This window comes from Ornithorhynchus anatinus, chromosome 1, assembly GCF_004115215.2.
Source record: "Ornithorhynchus anatinus isolate Pmale09 chromosome 1, mOrnAna1.pri.v4, whole genome shotgun sequence".
In the NCBI taxonomy this organism is placed as follows: Eukaryota; Metazoa; Chordata; class Mammalia; order Monotremata; family Ornithorhynchidae; genus Ornithorhynchus; species Ornithorhynchus anatinus.
The window spans coordinates 85,180,516-85,202,700 of NC_041728.1; the positions used below are offsets into that span (position 1 = coordinate 85,180,516).

At 45.9% G+C, this 22,185-nt stretch overlaps 1 protein-coding gene and 1 long non-coding RNA gene across 2 annotated transcripts in view; one reads left to right on the top strand and one right to left on the bottom strand.

The window, feature by feature from the left end:
• LOC114813000 overlaps positions 1-3,121 on the bottom strand; it is a 33,411-nt gene extending 30,290 nt beyond the window's left edge. Inside the window, exon 1 of the long non-coding RNA XR_003760661.2 lies at positions 3,077-3,121. This is a non-coding gene — a long non-coding RNA (uncharacterized LOC114813000). The remainder of the gene's footprint in view (positions 1-3,076) is intronic.
• Positions 3,122-10,128: 7,007 nt separating this feature from the next.
• Positions 10,129-19,331, top strand: RRM2 (ribonucleotide reductase regulatory subunit M2). Its single transcript, XM_007669547.4, has 10 exons — positions 10,129-10,359; positions 11,629-11,706; positions 12,073-12,231; positions 12,504-12,620; positions 14,013-14,146; positions 15,393-15,487; positions 16,559-16,692; positions 18,055-18,159; positions 18,276-18,389; positions 18,479-19,331. The coding sequence occupies exons 1-10, from the start codon at positions 10,249-10,251 to the stop codon at positions 18,629-18,631; spliced, it is 1,200 nt and encodes a 399-aa protein (XP_007667737.1). The 5' UTR covers positions 10,129-10,248; the 3' UTR covers positions 18,632-19,331.
• Positions 19,332-22,185: the final 2,854 nt, after the last annotated feature.

The window sequence follows — 22,185 nt, forward strand, 5'->3', positions numbered from 1 at the left end:
TAGAGGGTAATCAGGTTGTTCCACATGAGGCTCACAGTCTTCTTACCCATTTTAAAGATGAGGTAACTGAGGCACCGAGAAGTGAAGTGACTTGCCCACAGTCACATAGCTGACAAGCGGCGGATCCGGGATTCGAACCCATGACCTCTGACTCCCAAGCCCGGGCTCTTTCCACTGAGCCACGCAGAAAGTCTTCCCCTTTTCATTCCCGACGCCATCTTCCCACCTTGTTAATTTGCCTCGTTTTCATTCTGACTGTTTTTGCAGGACACTTACTTCCCTCCTCTAGTCTGCCAACTTATTATGGGCAGGGACTGTCTACTAGTTCTGCTCTATCGTACTCTCCCAGGCCCTTAGAACAATGCTCTACACATAGTAAGCATTTAGAAAATACCATCGATGGATTGATTGATCTGTCTTTCTCTGGTTTGTTCCCTCTCCAAAATTCCTCTAGCTGTCAGTATTTATTTTCACCAAGCTTCACCTTCTGAGAAACGCAGTTCATTCATTCATTCAATTGTATTTACTGAGCGCTTACTGTGTGCAGAGCACTGTATACAGAGAAGCAGCGTGGCTGAGTGGGAAGAGCCCGGGCTTGGGAGTCAGAGGTCGTGGGTTCTAATCCCGCCTCCGCCACTTGTCTGCTTGTGACCTTGGGCAAGTCACTTAACTTCTCTGTGCCTCAGTTACCTCATCTGTAAAAATGGGGATTAAAAAATGTGAGCCCCACGTGGGATAATCTAATTACCCTGTATCTGCCCCAGCGCTTAGAACAGTGCTCAGCACATAGTAAGTGCTTAACAAATACCATAATAATAATTATTATTATTTCTAAGCCCTTGGAAAGTACAATTTCACAACAAATAGTGACAATCCCTACCCAACAACCGGCCACCAGTCTAGAAGTTGGTTTGGAGCAGATTAGTGAAACTGTGAGTTTTCACCTAAGAATTAATCAGTGGTATTTATTGAGTGCTTACTGTGTGCAAACCATTGTACTAAGAGCTGGGGAGACTATAACAATAAAGTAGACACAACCTCTGCCCTCAAGGAGTTTACACTTTAGCAGTATAATGGTACTTGTTAAGCACTTACTATGTGCCAAGCACTGGGGGAGATGCAATCAGATCAGACACATTCCTGTCCCACATAGGGCTTTCAGGGTAAAGGGGAGGGAGGTCAGGTATTTAATGTCCATTTTACAGATGAGGATACAAAGGCAAAGAGAAGTAAAGTACCTGGCCTAAAGTCACACAGCAGGCAAGAGCACAGCTAGGATTAGAACCCAGGTCTCCTGGATACTCTTTGGATTAGGCCACAATCCTCTATTTACTCTGTGGTCCCAGACAAACCTCAGGAGATCTTTTCACCTAGAAGTATTTGTCATATCTCAGGTTGGATTGGTTCACTGAATCACAGAGCATTTACTCAGTTGGTTGATTTTATGTGAAGAAGAAAATGTCCAGTAGAAGTTATTTACCCCAGGAAGAAGCGGCATGGCCTAGTGGATGGGGCGTGGGCCTGGGAAGCAGAAGGACCTGGGTTCTAATACCAGCCCCACCACTTGTCTGCTGTGTGACCTTGGGGAAGTCACTTTACTTTTGTAGGCCTCAGTTTCCTCATCTGTAAAATAGGGATTAAGATTGGGATTCCCATGTGGAAAAGGGACTGTGTCCAACCTCATTACCTCTCATTTACCCCAGCGGTTAGATCAGTGCCTGGCATAAAGTAAGCACTTTACAAGAACCATAACTGCCACCCCAAAAAAACAAAAACACACACAGTAGTTAAATCCCCTAGTTAAAAAATGAAACAGAAATCAAAGTGAGAAAACACATTTCCATAAGTAAGGTGTCCCAGGTAGATAGGCCTCATTTCTTTAGGAGGTAGTGGAACCTGGTAGGAAGAGCATGTACGTAGGAGTCCCCCGACTTCTAGACAGTAAGCTCCCTGTGGGCAGGGAATGTGACTGTTGTACTGCACTCTCCCAAGTGCTTAGTACTCTGCACACAGTAAGCACTCAATAAATACTACTGAGTGAATGATTGAGTCAGGAGGCTTGGTTCTAGTCCAGGCTCCGCCACTCACCAGCTGAGTGACCTGAGGTAAATCATTCAACATCTCTGGGCCTCAAATGCATCTGTAAAATGGAGATGGCAACAGATCTCCTGCTGTCTTAGACAGTGAGTTCCTTGTGGGCAGGGACTGTGTTTGAGATGATCATTTCTTATCTGCCCTAGCACTTAGCATAGTGCTTGTTACCAACTGTTTTATAAATACCATTTCCTTTTAATTATCATTATTAGGAAAGAGTTTTTGGGCTCCACTAGAAAAGCAAAGTGCACAAAATGTGTGCGTTGGACTGGTGACAAAGATAGCTCTTGTAGGAAAGTGAAAGGGAAGAGAAGAAAGGGCAAAAGGGTAGTCAAGTTTCCCATTTTCATCCTTAATTCAATTGTACTAAGGGCTTGTTGCATGAAACACAGTTTACTCAATATTTGGGAACATACAATAGAAGTAAAAGGCAAGTTCCTCGTCCTCAAGGATCTACAATTGAATGGGAGAAACAGGTAGGCATAAATCACGTGGGAGTAGTAACAACACAAAGTACAGAAATGTTGGGTTCACTAAGCCCAAAATCTCAAAGTGCTATTATTTACAAGTCATTCATCTATAAGTGATACCCTTCTAGCAAAAAATAGCAGTGTCCAAGTATAAATGGGGTTCAAACTTATGCAGCTACTATCTATATAGGGCCCTGAAGATGGCAATTGAGAGGAGGGGGGGGGGGAGAAGATGCTGATGATTAAAAGGAGTTAATTGCCAGACTCAAATTTGCCCTTCTGGGGAGATTAGTCTGGATAAGAGGCACCCTGAGAGAACCCAATCAATCAAAAATCTTTATCAAACACCTGTGGGCAAAGTCCCGCACTAAACACTTGGGAGCATGCCACAGAATCAGTAGGCATCCCTGCCCTCAAAGAATTTACAACTTTCTAGAGGAGACTGACGTTAAAATAAAATAACAGGAGGAAGTAATGCATGTAAAAATCCATTCAGGTGTGTGAGTACTCACCTGAAGATGAAGCGTGGCTTAGTGGATAAAGAGTCAGAAGGACCTGGGTTCGACTGCAATACGGCTGCTGTGTGACCTTGGGCAAGTCACTTATCTTCTCTGTGCCTCAGTTACCACATCTGTAAAATGAGGATAAGAGTGTGAGCCCCATGTGGGACAGGGACTGTGCCTAACCATTCATTCACATTTATTGAACTCTGACTGGGTGCAAAGCACTGTACTGATTGCTTGGGAGAATACAATATAACAGACACATTCCTACCCACAGTGAGCTCACTCTAATGCTTAGAACAGTGCCCAGTACATAGTAAACACTTAACAAGTATAATAAGTGTTTAGATGGCACCGAAGAGCCGACATGAGAATAGGGGGTTATAAAGTTGGGATGGTAGAAATTGAAAGGAAAAGGCCACCAAGAGCAGAGGGATTTCAGTTCACCTTCCCAGATTTCTCCATTTCCCATTTGAACCCCACATGCTGAGAGGATGAGTCCTAGCCACCAGGAGAATAATAATAATGTTGGTATTTGTTAAGCGCTATGTGCAGAGCACTGTTCTAAGCGCTGGGGTAGATACAGGGTAAGCAGGTTGTCCCATGTGAGGCTCACAGTTAATCCCCATTTTACAGATGAGGGAACTGAGGCACAGAGAAGTTAAGTGACTTGCCCAAAGACACACAGCTGACAAGTGGCAGAGCCGGGAGTCGAACCCATGACCTCTGACTTCGAAGCCCAGGCTCTTTCCACTGAACCACGGAAGCATTCATTCTTTCATTCATTATTTATTGAGCACTTACTGAGTGTAGAGCACTGTACTAAGCCCTTGGAAAGTACAATTCAGCAACAAAGAGAGGCCATCCCTGCCCACAATGGTCTAACAGTCTAGAAGGCACAGCATAGTGGAAAGAGCCTGGGCCTGGGAGTCAGAAGGTCATGGGTTCTAATTGCGACTCCACCACTTGTCTGCTGTGTGATCGTGGGCAAGTCACTTCATTTCTCTGTACCTCAGTTAGCTCATCTGTAAATGGGGAATCAAAACCGTGAACTCCATGTGGGACAGAGACAGTGTCCAACCTGATTTGCCTGCATCCACCGCAGTGCTTAATACAGTGCCTGGCACATAGTAAGTGCCTACCAAATACCATTTTTTTAAAAAAGAGATGTGTTGGGTGGGGCTGGAAGAAGGGAAGAAATGAGGTAATTAATGCCGAGAGACGTTAAGTGACTTGCCCAAGGTCACCCAGGAAGTGACAAGTGGCAGAGCTGGGATTCAAACCCAGATGCTTCTGAAGCTCAGGCCTGTGCTCTTGAACCACTAGGCCACTCTGCTACTAGACTGTGAGCTGGTTATGGGCAGGGGTTGTCTCTGTTGCTGAATTGTACTTTCCAAGCGCTTTATATGGGAAAGCAGCATGACTCAGTGGCAAGAGCCCGGGCTTGGGAGTCAGAGGTCGTGGGTTCTAATCCCCCCTCCGCCACTCGTCAGCTGTGTGACTTTCGGCAGGTCGCTTCACTTCTCTGGGCCTCAGTGACCTCATCTGTAAAATGGGGATTAAGACTGTGAGTCCCACGTGGGACTACCTGATTACCTTGTACCCCCCTCCAGCGCTTAGAACAATGAAGCAGCGTGGCTCAGTGGGAAAAGCCCGGGCTTGGGAGTCAGAGGTCATGGGTTCTAATCCCAGCTCTGCCGCTTGTCAGCTGTGTGATCTTGAGCAAGTCACTTAACTTCGTGCCTCAGTTCCCTCATCTGTAAAATGGGGATGAAGACTGAGCGGGGCAACCTTGGATCTCCCCCAGCGCTTAGAACAGTGCTTTGCACATTGTAAGCGATTAACAAATGCCATCACTATTATTATTAATGCTTGGCACATAGTAAGCGCTGAACCAATACCATTATTATTCTGAAAAAGCCTACCAGCCCCCCAAAACTTTTACTAGTCATCCATTTTGTAGCCAGCCCTACCTGCCACCTAAATTAGCCTTTTTAGGACTAGGCCTTGGTGCTTAACAAATGCCATTACTATTATGAAAAGAGCGTGGGCTTCGGAATCTGAGGTCATGGGTTCGTCTCCCGGCTCTGCCCTTTGTCAGCTGTGTGACTGTGGGCAAGTTACTTCACTTCTCTGTGCCTCAGTGACCTCATCTGTAAAATGGGGATTATCTGTGAGCCTCACGTGGAACAAACTGATCACCCTGTATCTGCCCCAGCGCTTAGAACAGTGCTCTGCACATAGTAGCGCTTAACAAATACCAACATTATCAAAAGGCGGTGTCCTCACTAAGCGCTCAATAAATACGACTGAATGAACGAATGAATTTGCGGATTAAGGAGCGTCGCCCGAAGATGTTGATCTCATTGGGTCTGTCGAGAGGGAGGGGCGGGGAAAATCTCCTCCTAAGCCAATCGTGTTGCAGACGGGTGGACAACTTGGCTAGTATAGATTTAAAAAAGAAAAAAAGGAAGAAAGAAAGGAAAAAAGGCGGTCACTGGTAAAAGAGGCGGGTGGTGCCAGGGGAGTCAGGCTGGGGGATGGAGGCAGGATGTGCGCTCGGGCAGGCCTGGTCCTCCCACAATCTTTCGCTCCCCAATCTTTCCTCCCCCCGAGTAAACGGAGACTGTAGACACCGGATTTCGACCCCCCCCTACCTTGAGCGGGTATTTAAAACCAGCCACGACAGCCATTTTAGGAGGGGGCCCCTCGTCCCCTTGTGCTGCAAAAGATCATCTTTTAAAGGAAACGATTGGGGCTCCAATGATAACTGTAGGAAAGCAGGCATTCGTGCTCTCCGAGCGCTTAGGACAGTGCTCCGCACAGAGGAAGCGCTCAGTAAATGTGTCTGAATGGAGGGGAAGGGGCAGGAATGGGTCTTTAAGGGAGGAGAGAAGGGGGGATGTGCTAGGGCAGGAGGTGGGGTGGGGAACAGCCGGAAGCTATTAAGGCGCCACTTAAAATAGGGGCCGAAAAGCCGATTCATACATTCAGTCCTATTTATTTTATTTTGTCCATGAGATGTACATCACCTTGATTCTGTTTATCAGCTATTGTTTTAATGAGATGTTCTTCCCCTTGACTCTATTATTGCCATTGTTCTCGTCCGCCTGTCTCCCCCGATTAAACTGGAAGCCCGTCCAAGGGCAGGGACTGTCTCTATCTGTTCCCCATTTATCCATTCCAAGCGCTCAGTCCAGTGCTCTGCACATAGTAAGCGCTCGATAAATACTACCGAGTGAATGAATTGATCGAGCGCTCACCGTGCGCAGAGCACTGGACTGAGCGCTTGGAAAGTATGAAACTGCAAGAGGGGAAGGGAAAGATCATCAGCCCGGGGCGGGGGGGGGGGGGAAAGAGGGAAATTGAGATGTATGGTATCTGAGGGCTACTAACTCTAAATAAGATTGATTGATAGCCACTGGGAGGAAGAGGCTGCGGAAATATTTTGTGATGGGGACATACCGCGTTATTGGCGCCTTCTCTGCCATGCTAAAATGGCTTAATCACACTTCCCGGAAGGCTTTACTTCAAGTCAGGAGCCTTGCTCAAGAGGGAGGTGCTTCTGGTTTTTCTTTTGAGCTTCAAGATGTCTGGGGAGAGGCATCTGCTCTTTTCAGAGGCCTTTTCCAATGCCAGGAATCTAGTTAGTTATGATATTTAAATACTGACTATGCCAAGCACAGTGGTACACGCCGAATCTTTTATTTTACCTGGTTTTTCACTCCCCCGCCACTTTCTTTCCATTTATAGCTCAGAAAGGTGAAAGAGGATTTGACCGCGTAGAGGAAGGCGGTATCTCTTCCTGGTTACCCTTTTGGTAAAAACAAAAAGTGAGATCGTACATCAAGATTGTTCCCCAAGGAGTAATTTGAACTCGTTTTTAAATCAGATTTGTGCAAGAAACTGTAAAACAGACAAGAAATATTGTCAAATCATCTTTATTAATAATAATAATGTTGGTATTTGTTCGTGGGCAAGTTACTTAATTTCTCTGTGCCTCAGTTACCTCATCTGTAAAATGGGGATTAACTGTGAGCCTCACGTGGGACAACCTGATTCCCCTGTATCTACCTCAGCGCTTAGAACAGTGCTCTGCACATAGTAAGCACTTAACAAATACCAACATTATTATTAAGCGCTTACTATATGCAGAGCACTGTTCTAAACGCTGCAATAGATACAGGGGAATCAGGTTGTCCCACATGAGGCTCACAGTCTTAATCCCCATTTTACAGATGAGGTAATTTAGGCCCAGAGAAGGTAAATGACTTGTCCACAGTCACACAGCTGACAAGTGGCTGAGTCTGGATTCGAACCCACGACTTCAGGATCCCAAGCCCAAGCTCTTTCCACTGAGCCATGCTGCTGGGTCTGGGGCCCGGAGCAATAGAAAGGAAGGTAATTTGTTTTGGGATAGATAGTGAAGATTGCAGATGTTTGAGGAGAAAAAAGATTCATTTGAACCAGCTAATTTGGGTTTTGTGTGTGTGGTGTGTGTAAACAGATTAGGTGGGTTGCAAAATATTCTAAAAATCAACCTGAAATATATATTTGGTTTGTTTTAAACAGAGTTATGATATTGCCCCTCTTACTCCTTCAAGGGGGACATTTAAAAGGAGAGCATATTTGTGGAACGGACTAACAGTTCTACAATCGACGGCTATTTTTCGTAATCTCCAAATACAATGGATGGGCTGTTTCTCCATCCGAACCGATTTTCCACTGAAATTAAGACAGAGTGGGGCCAATTCGGCGGCGTCTCTCTGGGAAAGACGTTCCGGGCACAGAAAGAGCCCAGAGTCCAGGATTTAATAGACAATCCTGGAATTGTCCCACATGGGGCTCTCAGTCTTAATCCCCATTTTACAGATGAGGCGACTGAGGCCCATAGAAGGGAAGTGACTTGCAGAAAATCCTATAGCTGACAAGCGGTGGAGTGAGGATTAGAACCCATGACCTCTCACTCCCAAGCCTGGGCTCTTTCCAGTGAGCCATGCTGCTTCTCTATAATATAATAATAATGTTGGTATTTGTTAAGCGCTTACTATGTGCAAAGCACTGTTCTAAGCGCTGGGGGGTGGGGGCAGGGGAGAGTTCTAAAGGTTTGGGAGAGGGACAGGAGGGAGAGTGGAAAGGGGGAAATGCACTTTCAGCCGCCCAAAGTGGACCTGACTTTCCACTCCCCCTCTTTTCCCTCTCCCAAGCGCTTAGTACTCCCCCTCAGCGCTTAGAACAGTACTTTGCACATAGTAAGCGCTTAAATACCATCATTACTAAAAAATGTAAGCCCCCCCCCCCCGTGGGCCAATCTGATTACCCTGTAGCTACCCCAATGCTGAGAACAGTCCTCAGCACATAGTAAGCCTTACCAAATACCAACATCATTATTATTAAAAAATGTGAGCCCCCCCGGGGCCAATCTGATTACTCTGTAGCTCCCTCAGCGCTTAGAATTACCAAATACCATTATTATGATGATAGAGAAGCAGCATAGCTCAATGGAAAGAGCCCGGGCTTGGGAGTCAGAGGTCATAGGTTCGAATCCAGACTCTGCCACTTGTCAGCTCTGTGACTGTGGGCAAGTCACTTCACTTCTCTGTGCCTCAGTTCCCCCATCTGTAAAATGGGGATTAAGACTGAGCCTCATGTGGGACAACCTGATGACCTTGTAAACCCCAGTCTTCACCCCCATTTTACAGATGGGGGAACTGAGGCACAGAGAAGTGAAGTGACTTGCCCACAGTCACACAGCTGACAAGGGGCAGAGTCGGGATTCGAACCCATGACCCCTGACTCCCAAGCCCAGGCTCTTTCCACTGAGCCACGCTGCTTAGTAAGCGCTTAACAAATACCAACGTTATTATTATTCATTCATTCAATAGTATTTATTGAGCGCTTACTATGTGCAGAGCACTGTACTAGAGAAGCAGCGTGGCTCAGCGGAAAGAGCCCGGGATTGGGAGTCAGAGGTCATGGGTTCGAATCCTGGCTCTGCCACTTGTCAGCTGTGTGACTGGGCAAGTCCCTTCACTTCTCTGGGCCTCAGTTCCCTCATCTGCAAAATGGGGATTAAGACTGGGAGCCTCATGTGGGCCAACCTGATTCCCCTGTATCTCCCCCAGCCTTTAGAACAGCGTTCTGCACAGAGTAAGCGCTTAACAAATGCCAACATTATTATTATTCATTCCATAGTATTTACTGAGCGCTTCCTATGTGCAGAGCACTGTAGTAAGCGCTTGGAATGGACAAATCGGTAACAGATAGAGACGGTCCCTGCCCTTTGACGGGCTTGCAGTCTAATCACTATTATTTTATCATTATTACTTATCACTATTACTACTGAATGAAAGCCCCGCACCCAGTGAGCGCTCAATAACCTCATCTGCCAAATGGGGATGAAGACTGTGAGCCTCATGTAGGCCAACCTGATGCCCCTGGATCTCCCCCGGCGCTTAATAATAATAATAATGTTGGTATTTGCTAAGCGCTTACTCTGTGCCGAGCACTGTTCTAAGCGCTGGGGTAGACACAGGGGAATCAGGTTGTCCCACGTGGGGCTCACAGTCTGCATCCCCATTTTACAGATGAGGGAACTGAGGCACGGAGAAGTGCAGTGACTTGCCCCCAGTCACACAGCTGTTGCCGACTTGTTCATCCCAAGCGCTTAGTACAGTGCTCTGCACCTAGTAAGCGCTCAATAAATACTATTGAACGAAAGTGGCAGAGCTGGGATTCGAACTCATGACCTCTGACTCCAAAGCCCAGGCTCTTTCCCCTGAGCCACGCTGCTTCTCACACACCAACAGTCTAATTCAAGGCGAGTGACTTAGGGGGAGAGGGGGGAGGTGAAGCTCTGCAGAGAGGGCCCAGAAAGCGCGCGCCGGCTTGCCCGGGTCCCTCGAATGTGCCGCGCGAATTCCCCACCAATCAGAAGAGGGGGCGAGCGATACTTCGGGCCCAGCGGCCAATGGGAGGGCGGCCCCGGGCCCGGGAGGGCTTCGCTGATTGGTCGGCGCCGGAGTGTGGCGCCAAGCGGCAAAGGCTATAAGATGGGGGTCGACGCGGGAGTCTGCTGGCCTAGCGCTCTTTCCTGGTGGCCGAGGTGAGTGTCCCCTCCCCCTTGCCCCTGGCTTGGACCTGTCCTGCAGGCACCCTGTGCTACACGCTCGCCCTCCGGCATGCTTCCAGTCCGCGTCCCGCTTGCCCCGCTGGCCTCCAAGCAGCCGCCGCAGCCGTCGCTCCGCCTCTCCCCCATGAAGGGCCTCCACCTCGCCGACAAGGAGAACACGGTGAGTGGTCGGGACCCGCTTCTCGGCTGCCTCACTCAGTCGTTAGTATTTACTGAGCGCTTACTATGTGCTAAGCGCTTGGGTGGGACTCATCTCCCCCCCCCCCCATCCTCCCTTGCCCCATCTGGAAAATGGGGGTGGAGAGGGGGGCCGGTCCTAATAATGTTGGTATTTGTTAAGCGCTTACTATGTGCCGAGCACTGTTCTAAGCGCTGGGGGAGGCCCAGGGGCATCAGGTGGGCCCACGTGGGGCTCCCGGTCTTCATCCCCATTCTCTGAGAAGTCGCCAGAGTCGACTTTTCGGGCCTAGAGGTCGATCTGTCCCTTCCGAGCGCTCAGTCCAGTCCTTTGCACATAGGAAGCGCTCAGGAAATGCTACCGAATGAATGACTTATAGGCCCGGGAGTCGGAAGGGCCCCGGTCCTGATCCCGCCTTGGCCACTCGGCTGCTGGGTGGCCCTTGGCCAAAGTCACCTGGCTTCTCTGGGCCTCAGTTACCTCGTCTGTAAAATGGGGATGGAGACTGCGAGCCCCACATGGGGCTGTGTCCGACCCGATTTGCTGGTATCGACTCCGGCGCCCGACACGTAGTTAAAATCTTAACAAATACCATCATTATTATTATTATTACCCTAGCGCTTAGGACCGTGTCTGCTTAAATACCACCCTCATTATTATTACCCCAGCGCTTAGTACAGTGTCCGGCGCATAGATAGGCGCTTAAATACCATCATCATCATTATTACTATCACCCCAGCGCTTAGTACAGTGTCCGGCGCATAGACAAGCGCTTAAATATCATCATCATAATTACCCCAGCGCTTAGTATAGTGTCCGGCGCATAGATCCAACGCATAGATAAGCCCTTAAATACCATCATCATCACTATTATTAGTACCCCAGCGCTTAGGACAGTGTCCGGCGCATAGATAGGCCCTTAAACACCATCGTCATTATTATTAGTACCCCAGCGCTTAGTACAGTGCCCGGCGCATAGATAGGCCCTTAAACACCATCGTCATTATTATTAGTACCCCAGCGCTTAGTACAGTGCCCGGCGCATAGATAGGCGCTTAACAAATACCATTACTATTATTATGATCATTACCTCAGCTCTTAGCACAACAGTTGGCACCTAGGGAGCGCTTAACGAGTACCACCATTATTATTATTCTTCTCCCAGGCGCTCAGTACAGCGCCCCGCGGATTGGGTCGATGTTTCGGCTGGGAGGGCTCCTGCTCAGGGATGTTTGCTTGTTTCTCTTGCAGCCCCCGTCGCTGAACATAACCCGGGTGCTGGCCAGCAAAACGGCCCGGAAGATTTTTCAGGAGCCCCTCGAGTCGGTGGTGAGTAGCTGGGGTGGCGAGGTTAAAAACTGGCCATGGGGAGCAGAAATGTGGGTCTAGGGAAGGGACGGGATTTTTTTCTTCTTCTTGGCGGCAACTCATTGTCTCAATAGCGGGAAACAGATGTTGCGAGCCCGCCCAATACACCATCCCGCCTTTCTTAGTTTCCCTGTCCCCCCACCAGTTCCTTTCCCCGCCCTCTTTTACCATTCCTCCTCCCCTTCCCCGCCTCCTGCCTCCCTCACCTCCTCTCTTTCCCGCCCTAATTCCCTCTCATTCCCTCCCGCTCACCCTCCTCGCTCTTTAGTTTTCCCCCCATCAGAGTTTTGTAGCTCTACATTTTGCTTTATTTTTTTTTTATTGCAGGTGACTTCCATAACTCCCATCATCCCAGCCAGCCCTAGGGTGGAGGATGAACCTTTACTTAAGGAGAATCCGCGTCGCTTTGTCATTTTTCCTATCCAGTATCACGATATCTGGCAGATGTATAAAAAAGCAGAAGCTTCCTTCTGGACCGCCGAGGAGGTGAGACAATGCCCCTCAGTTCTGTCTGCGGAGTTAGTTACTTGGGCCTTCTTGGAAGATGATCCTTTACAGTGTCTTTCACCAGAAAGCCTCCCTTTTCTCAACTTTTCTGCTTCAAAGCAATTACCTAATTTAAAAAAAAAAAAGCGCAGGATGCTCACACCTGTGGTTTCTTTTTCTTTTTTAAGAAAAAATAAGTGACTCCCAATACCAAGTTCAGCTCCACACATTGCATACCCTTGTCTGAATGCCTCTGGTTTTTTATTTTTCAGGTGGACCTGTCTAAAGACATTCAGCACTGGGAATCCCTGAAGCCAGAAGAAAAATATTTTATATCCCACGTCCTGGCATTCTTTGCAGCAAGTGATGGCATTGTAAATGAGAATTTGGTAAGTTTACACTGCTTTTGCTGACTTCCTGTATTGGGAACCAGCGGTTAAGCATTTGGGGGCCTATTTTTTTTTTATTATGGTATTTGCAAAGCATTTATTAGATGCCAGCACTAGGTAGATATAAGGTAATCGGATTGGACGTATTCCCTGTCCCACATAGGGCTCAGTTTTAAAATCCCCATTTTTCAGATGAGGGAATTGAGGCCCAGACTTACCCAGTATCACACAGCAGACAATGGCAGTGGGATTAAAACCCAGGTCCTTACTCCCTGGCCTGTGCTCTTTCCACTAGGCCTCACTGCTTCTCTATGCAGATCTTTCCCAAGAACAATCAAATTAGTGTACATGATTTCTGTTGTAAGCAGATTGCACAAATTTCTAGGATGAACTGGGATGAGGTACTCTTTAAAAAAAAAAAATAAATAAATAAATAAGCAGTTGCTATCCGATTCTGCAAACAATTTTGCTCCAACTGGACGTTTACCTTGTGGATTTCAATGGTGACTTATGTGTTCTTGTAGAAATAAAAAATCTTTTACATACTCTAATCTGCAAATTTAAGCATCACTATCCCCTAAAGTAATTCAAAGCCTAACATTATAGCCTTAACTCGTGGAGGATTGTAATATGATTAATAGTCTGCGGATGCTTGCTCTGCTGACTATTCAGTGCTTGTTCAATAGACTTCTTAAAACGACTTTGTAGAATAAATTCTTGCCACACCTTAGAACTTTTGTCGGGTTTGTACTAGATATTGATGCCGGATTTTAGTCCCAAAATTTCAGAAGGTGGAGTTGAGATTCTAGCTTTCTCTACTTCCTCCAAAAGCACAGGATCAGGCTGAGAAAGATAATAGGCAGATACTTTAACTGGATTTGGACATCTCCAACCTGGCTATCATCGTAAACAGCTTGGGGACAGAGCAAAGAACATGACTTTCAGTTTGTGTTCTGGGTGGGGAGGGAATTGAATTTGCAGCAGCGATTTGCTGTGATAGGGGGTGGGGCTCACATCCTGGGCTGCATCAGCAATTCATACGGAGTGTATTTCTGGATTTTCTGTGTTGCCGTCACTGGGAGCTGGGGGAACAGCGTGGCTCAGTGGAAAGAACCCGGGCTTGGGAGGTGGGTTCGAATGCCGGCTCTGCCGCTTGTCAGCTGTGTGACTGTGGGCCAGTCACTTCACTTCCGTGCCTCAGTTCCCTCATCTGTAAAATGGGGGTGAAGACTGGGAGCCTCACGTGGGGCAATCTGATTACTCTGTATCTACCCCAGTGCTTAGAACAGTGCTCTGCGCATAGTAAGCGCTTAATACCAACATTATTATTATTATAATTATTATTAAGCTGGTGACTAATGATGCTGTCTTGATTCTGGTTTTGCCCACTAGGTGGAGCGCTTTAGCCAAGAAGTACAGATAACAGAGGCGCGGTGTTTCTATGGTTTCCAAATTGCTATGGAAAATATCCATTCGGAGATGTACAGTCTTCTTATTGACACGTACATTAAAGAACCGAAAGAAAGGTGAGTGTCTCACTGTAGTGCCACTTGTTAATTTGCCTCGTAAAGCTCTTTCTCCTAATGCACTTACACTCCTAGACTTTAAGCTCGTTATGGGCAGGGAACGTCTTATTCTGTTAGACTCTCCCGGGCGCTTAGTACTGTGCTCTGTACATAGTAAATACCACTGAATTCCCATTTGGAGGTGGGCATAATTCTCTGGAGAAGACACTAATGCTAGGAAAAGTCCAGGGAAAACGTGGAAGAGGCAGACCAGCAACTAGATGGCGACCATAACCACGATAACGGAAGAACCGTTAGGCTGTGGATATGACACAGGACAGGACCTTCTGGAGAAAGCATATCGGAAATGCCTCGATGGCACAAAAATAATAATAGTAATGACATACATATGCACAGAGAAGTTAGTTGCATAGGGTCATACAACAAGTAAGCAAAAGAGTTGAAATTAGAACGCAGATCCTCCGGCTCCCAGGCCGATTCTCTTTCCGCTAGGCCAAACTGCTTCCTCTACCTTTCTGCAATGGCTACCTTATAGAGCTTAGTAAAAGCCAACAGCTCAACCTTTGCATCACTGCCTCTCTGGCGTAATTTCTACCTTCCCAATCTTTGAGGAAGCAAGTTTCTTGGTACTTCGTAATGTAATCGGAAGCAGTGATGGAGGCGTGCTCGGGATAGAAAGAGAAGAGTTAGAGCCCAGCAATGAGGAAGAGGGGGTGTCTATCATAGGAAGAAAGGAAGGGGGTTAGAAGCTAAAGCTGCAGCGAAGGGGAGACTCTTTAAAGGGGATGCTCACCGAGATAGGATGTAAAGGGGGAACTTGCCTATTGGTATGCATCATTTAGTGCTACAGAAATCCATTCCAATTGGCTTACCTTTCTTTTTGGACAACCCCCCCCCCCCTTTTCTTTTTCTAGTCCGTCCCTCAAAATTAAAATTCCTCTATAATAGGCTCACCTGTTTCTGAGTTTCAAAGTTGGGCATTTATGTGAGCAAATACTTTTGTTTGGTATTCTGAATTACAACTGGATCTTTCTGTGGCAAATTCACTTCACTATATACTGTAGGAATGACTTGGGATTCTGTTTCCTCAATTGATCACTTACTTGGCTATATGGAGAAAAGCGTAGCAAAAGACCTGGAAGAAAAGGTCTTTTTCCCTTCCCAAATGGCAGTCGGAAATTGGTGAATTTTGGTTTTTTGTGTGGTTTTTTTTTTTTTAAAGTTTTTAATTTTGAAACTTTAATAGGGAATTCCTCTTCAATGCCATTGAAACCCTACCATGTGTTAAAAAGAAAGCTGATTGGGCACTTCGTTGGATTGGTGACAAAGAAGCAACCTATGGTAAGTGTACTTCTGGACAAAGTTTTTGCTGAGAAATTCCCACATTGATATCCCAACATTTATCCTTGATTTATAAGAGTTCTGAACTTTTTTCAAAATATCAAACATCTGTGACTGCTGCACAGAAATTGTATTTGGAACTTTGAAGCTTTACTTTCCAAGGCAAATGCCTTGGATTGTTGCTGTTGCCAGAGTCCATACTACTTATTGACTGAGAGCAGGGGGTATAGGGTGGGTGGGTGTGTAGGGGAGAAGGAATGCAACAAATCCTGTCAGTTCTACCTTCTCACCATCTATAAAATTCATCCTTTCCTCTCCGTCCAAACCTGTTGTGATGCTGATCCAAGCACTTAAATCCTACCTTGACGACCCAGCCTCCTCACTGACTTCTTGACTACCGTCTCTCCCCACTCCAGTCCATGCTTCATTCTGCTGCCCAGATCATTTTTCTACAAAATTGTTCAGTCCTCATAAGCCCACTTCTCCAGAACCTCCAGTGGTTGCCCATCCACCTCTGCATTCAGCAGAAATTCCTTGTTTGGCTTTAAAGCACTCAATCACCTCTCCCCCTCCTAGCTAACCTCCCTTATTTCATATGACATCCCAGCCTGTACACTTCATTCCACTAATGCCAACCCATGAACAATTGAAATCTCGTCTATTCCGTCACTGACACCTGGCCCTGGAACTCCCATGTCTGTCTCAGTTACTTTGTAAAATGGGGATTATGACTGAGTGTCATGTGGGACATGGGCAGTGTTGAATCTGATCAGCTTGTGTCTGCCTCTACACTTAGTACAGAGCTTGGCACTTAATAAATACCATTAAAGAACACACACACACACACACGAGCTCTGTTCCCCGTTTTTCTGGGGGGCCTCACACTTTGAATTTTACTAGTATTATATTTTGCTGATGCTGCTTTCATTTAGAATGTTAAGGCCCTAATTTGCTGACCTAAATCCTACGTCACCAAAACCAATCGTCTCGAACGTAGCTTTTTTTTTGGATTTCGCTATAAACCAATGGCAAAGGTCATTAATGTAAACTTAAACTCTCCTCTTTCCACAGGTGAGCGTGTTGTAGCCTTTGCAGCGGTAGAGGGAATCTTCTTTTCTGGTTCTTTTGCATCCATATTCTGGCTCAAGAAAAGAGGGTTAATGCCTGGGCTCACTTTTTCCAATGAACTCATCAGTAGAGACGAGGTAAGTCATTTAAATCCTAGTGCGATTCAGAGCTCCTTAGTCACGTTGCTCTACTTGAATCGGAATTAGGGTCAGGTTGGCAGAAGCTGGAGAAAGATTTTTGTTTATTATAAAACTCAAACCATTTGGATCCAGCTCAAAATAAAATAGCCACATGAAAAGCCTTTTAAAATTACTTCTTCCTTTCAAGTTCCCATTACTTCTGTCACACCCCCATGTCTATTCTTGGAGTTTAAGAGCAAAGCACCTCTTTGACTCCTCCACAAGGAGGTAATGCCCCTCGCCCTTCTGTGCTGCAAAGTCAGGGTTCTGAATCAATCAACAGTGGTATTTATTGAGCACTTAGTGTATGCATAGCTCTGTACTAAGAACCTGGGGAGAGTACAGTGCAGCAGAGTTGGTAGAAATGTTTTCAGTCTATAACGAGCTTACAGATTCTGTTTTGGCTGTCACGTCGTACATCAGGTTCCTTTGCCTAGTCTCTCCCAAAGTCCTGCATTGCTATTTGCAGATCCACGCGCCTTCCTACCTGGGGCCGCTTCTGGTTTTGACCCTATTTTATTCCCTGGCTGCCCCCCCGGCCTTGGTTTTTGGGTGCTCTTCCTCCCACCCCCTCTCCCCAAGACTGCAATCAGGGAAAAGTAGTAGAGCTCCTTGATCTTTAAACAGTGGCTCCCCAATAAATGTTGAATATTGGACTTCTGGGAGCTCCCGAGGCAGAATTTCCTCCCAAACACCTGTTCTCTGGGTTCCAGTGATAGGGTTTACAAAGTAATATTAGTTGGAAGTGTTTAGTCGATCACTGACCCCAGGACTTCTGAAGAAATCACTTACTGGCTGATTGTTCCCACAAGGGGTCTTTTCTGGTTCATCCACCACAGTGATTGGACTGCTTTTCTTGGCTCCTAGTTTTTGACTCTCGTCTTAAGCAAAGTCCCCGCATTTTTGTCCAGTCCTTTGCCGTGAAGATGTTACTGACTGGTTAAATTTAGAGTAGGAGTACTCTTAGGGCCAGTGACCACAAAGGTTTGGAGAAAGTGAATTTTCCCCTTCTGTGAACCCTCCTATCAAGCTTGTCTGGTTCCTAGATTTCTGGAGATAAATTATTTTGCAGCAACCACTCAGTAAATTAGCCTTACCGTATCAGAATGAAATGCGAGTTGAAGTCACTGCCGTCTTTATTTCTAGCTATCTGTGGCATTTGCTTACCTATGAATATCAATTTTGTAGTTTTTTAGGGGGTGGGAGGAGGTGTCATAAAATCCTAAATTTCAAATCTAACATCTGTTACATGAGCCTAGAATAAAAAATATTTTCAATGATGGACATCATTAAACATCTGCTTAACTATTCTTATTCTAGGGTTTACACTGTGACTTTGCTTGCCTAATGTTCAAGCACCTGGTACATAAACCTTCTGAAGAAAGAGTAAAGGAAATCATCATTAATGCTGTTAGGATAGAACAGGTAAAATGGACAGTGGTTTTTTGTTTCTCTGACTTGAAAATTTAAAGTTTATTGTTTATCCTGTACAATACCAAAGCTGTATACTTACACTGGGGGTTTTTTCCCCCCCCCTTCAGGAGTTCTTGACTGAGGCTTTGCCTGTAAAGCTGATTGGGATGAATTGCACTTTAATGAAGCAGTACATTGAATTTGTAGCAGATAGACTTTTGCTGGAACTGGGCTTCAGCAAGGTAAGCTTTTGGGCAGTCTTTCACACCTTGACTCTGCAGTTTTTCTGTAAAATTCAATAATCTAATAGTTGGAAATTTCTATCTTTCAGATTTTTAAAGTAGAAAACCCATTTGACTTTATGGAAAACATCTCATTGGAAGGGAAAACAAATTTTTTTGAGAAGAGAGTAGGAGAATATCAGAGAATGGGAGTAATGTCATCTTCAACTGAGAATTCTTTTACTTTGGATGCAGACTTCTAGAGGAATTGAACACCACTGGGGTTTTCTTTGTGTGAACAGAAAATCTGTATAAGCGTAAATCAAGTTCCACAATGAGTTGACCGCTAAAAGGCCATTCAATTTTTGGAGGCCACTGTTAACCTCATCAGGTAGTCTAGTTTGAGTTCTGAGAGTGGTTCTTCACCTAGGATGTGAGGGTTATTCTGACGAGCTTCTCAGATCTTTGTAAAATATCTGAAAATAGAAGTTGTTGTCCATGTTGATGTGGTAAGCAAATTGATTATAGATGACTTTCGGTAGCCTTGTTAAAGCTTGAGCCACTGGGGGCTCAAGGATGGGGAAACCCTTTAAATTAAATTTGATTCATTCTCCATAACTTCCTGGTCCTGGGCAGAACCTCCACACAGTTGGAAGACATCAACCTCACTGCTTCAAAGCAGACTTAAAGTTTACTATTTTTAAATAGTTTGTAAATAAAGCTGGCACTTTACTTGAATAATAAAGATACTCTGTACTAGGAAAGGGTGGCCGGGAGGCGTAGTCATTGATTTGGTCTAGGACGTTTTCATGTCCACACTCCTGCGGTTGCATTTAAAATCAGGAACAGTGGGTTCCATTTTACAGGTGAGGAAATTGGCCCGAGGCCACAACCAGGTAATTGGGACTAGATCCTAAGCTGAGACTCTAGATGCGTTCTTTCTATTAAACCATCCTGCCTCTATTTATCTTTGAAGTTTTAATTGACTTATTCCCAAGGGTCTAATGGGAAACTAAAATTAAAAGAACTCATGGGCTAACTAAAGCCTAACCTTTCAAGCTGACCTCATCAGAAAAACATTTGCAGTTCCAGTATTGGTGGAAGAGTAAGTACCATGGGCAGGGGTAACTGAGTGTTGTTAGTACTAGCTCTCAATAGGGTACATTTTCAATTACTGGAAATTGCGTAGCATCTCAGAGAAGCAGCGTGGCTTAGTTGCAAGAGCACGGGCGTGGGAGGCAGAGGACATGGGTTCTAGTCCCCGATCTGGCCCTTATCTGCTGTGTGACCTTGAGCAAGCTGCTTCACTTCTGTGCCTCAGTTGCCTCATCTGTAAAATGGGGATGAAGACTGTGAGCCCCACGTGGGGCAACCTGATTACCATGTATCTAGCCCAGTGTGTAGAGCAGTGTATGGCACGTATGCTTAGTAAATACCATTATTATTAGTTGGAGGTCGCTGGATTCTTATGTGTCTTGAATCTGGCACTTTGCCTTCTCCCAAAATTATTAACAGTCATTTACTGGGCAAAGAGAGTTCCTGCCTGCAAGTTTTATAATGACAGATTCATCCATTCAATAGTATTTACTGAGCGCTTACTATGTGCAGAGCACTGTACTAAGCGCTTGGAATGTACAATTTGGCAACAGATAGAGACAGTCCCTGCCCTTTGACGGCTTTACAGTCTAATCGGGGGAGATAGACAAAAACAAGACAACTTAATCACGGTAAATAGAATCAAGGGGTTGTACACCTCATTGACAATAAATAGGCCAATAAAAATATATACAAATGAGCACAGTGCAGAGGGGGAGGAGCAGAGGGTGCAGTCAGGACAAAGAGAATTTGAATTGGACTGTTTTTAACACCTTGTAGATAGCGTGGGTGGGGTTTTCAGGATTGAGGTGTGGGAGAGGGGGAAATACCTTCCCTGAGGAACAATTTGAATTGAGGGGTAGGGTGGGGAATACCATCCTCCCTCAGAGCATCATGATCAATCAGTGGCATTCACTGAGCCTTTACAGTGTGCAGAGCACTATTAAGCATTTAGGGAAATGAGGTTGGTAGACATTCCTTGCCCACAAGGAGTTTACAGTCCACAGGGAGAAACATTAAAATAAGTGCACTTCCTATTCTCCCTCCTACTGAGATTATGAACCCCATGTGGGACACGGACTGATCCGTATACTCTACCCCACCACTTAGTACAGTGCTGGGCAAATAGTAAGTGCATAACAAGTACCATTCAAAAAAAGTTTCCATCACACTGCAATATATATTAGGGAAAATCTCCCCCGATTAGACTGTAAACCCATCAATGGGCAAGGACTGTTTCTATCTGTTGCCGATTTGTACATTCCAAGTGCTTAGTACAGTGCTCTGCACATAGTAAGCGCTCAAATACTAATGAATGAATGCTAAGTGTTCATTTGCTCATTTCACTGGCAAATGACATGAAATTCATTCAATCATATCTATTGATTCATTCATTCATTCAATAGTATTTATTGAGCGCTTACTATGTGCAGAGCACTGTACTAAGCGCTTGGGATGAACAAGTCGGCAACAGATAGAGACAGTCCCTGCCGTTTGACGGGCTTACAGTCTAATCGGGGGAGACGGACAGACAAGAACAATGGCACTAAACAGCGTCAAGGGGAAGAACATCTCGTAAAAACAATGGCAACTAAATAGAATCAAGGCGATGTACAATTCATTAACAAAATAAATAGGGTAACGAAAATATATACAGTTGAGCGGACGGGTACAGTGCTGTGGGGATGGGAAGGGAGAGGTGGAGGAGCAGAGGGAAAAGGGGAAAATGAGGCTTTAGCTGCGGAGAGGTAAAGGGGGGATGGCAGAGGGAGTAGAGGGGGAAGAGGAGCTCAGTCTGGGAAGGCCTCTTGGAGGAGGTGATTTTTAAGTAAGGTTTTGAAGAGGGAAAGAGAATCAGTTTGGCGGAGGTGAGGAGGGAGGGCGTTCCAGGACCGCGGGAGGACGTGACCCAGGGGTCGACGGCGGGATAGGCGAGACCGAGGGACGGCGAGGAGGTGGGCGGCAGAGGAGCGGAGCGTGCGGGGTGGGCGGTAGAAAGAGAGAAGGGAGGAGAGGTAGGAAGGGGCAAGGTGATGGAGAGCCTTGAAGCCTAGAGTGAGGAGTTTTTGTTTGGAGCGGAGGTCGATAGGCAACCACTGGAGTTGTTTAAGAAGGGGAGTGACATGCCCAGATCGTTTCTGCAGGAAGATGAGCCGGGCAGCGGAGTGAAGAATAGACCGGAGCGGGGCGAGAGAGGAGGAAGGGAGGTCAGAGAGAAGGCTGACACAGTAGTCTAGCCGGGATATAACGAGAGCCCGTAATAGTAAGATAGCCGTTTGGGTGGAGAGGAAAGGGCGGATCTTGGCGATATTGAGCGTTTACTATGTACAGAGCACTGTACTAAGCACTTGGAAAGTACAATCTGGGATAAGTTACCAAACGTTTGGCTGTGCAGGTTTTATTAAATGTAAATTAAAAGCCAAAGAGGAATTTTTTGAAATGTTTGGAATTTCAACCCTAATGGAACATAGCCCTGACAATTTTTCTAACTTACATGCACTTAAAAATAAAAAGTCCATGCCTTAATTCCAGATCATTGTGCCCTAGACAACAAATTGTTTAGGAATCTGGATTCTGAATTTTTAAAATTAATAATTGTAGGAAACAACTTCATACACACATACGGACACCTACTTGGTTCAAGAAGATGCAAGTCTACCATCTCTGATATATTATACTCTCCCCCAAGTGCTTAGTTCAATGCTCTGCACGTAAGTGCTCA

Excerpts from the sequence above, each read along its gene's own strand:
- RRM2 (XM_007669547.4), top strand. The coding sequence starts at position 10,249 with ATGCTTCCAGTCCGCGTCCCGCTTGCCCCGCTGGCCTCCAAGCAGCCG. Across the intron at positions 12,232-12,503 it reads CCTTCTGGACCGCCGAGGAG|GTGGACCTGTCTAAAGACAT; the intron begins GTGAGACAATGC and ends TTTATTTTTCAG. Across the intron at positions 15,488-16,558 it reads TGACAAAGAAGCAACCTATG|GTGAGCGTGTTGTAGCCTTT; the intron begins GTAAGTGTACTT and ends CTCTTTCCACAG.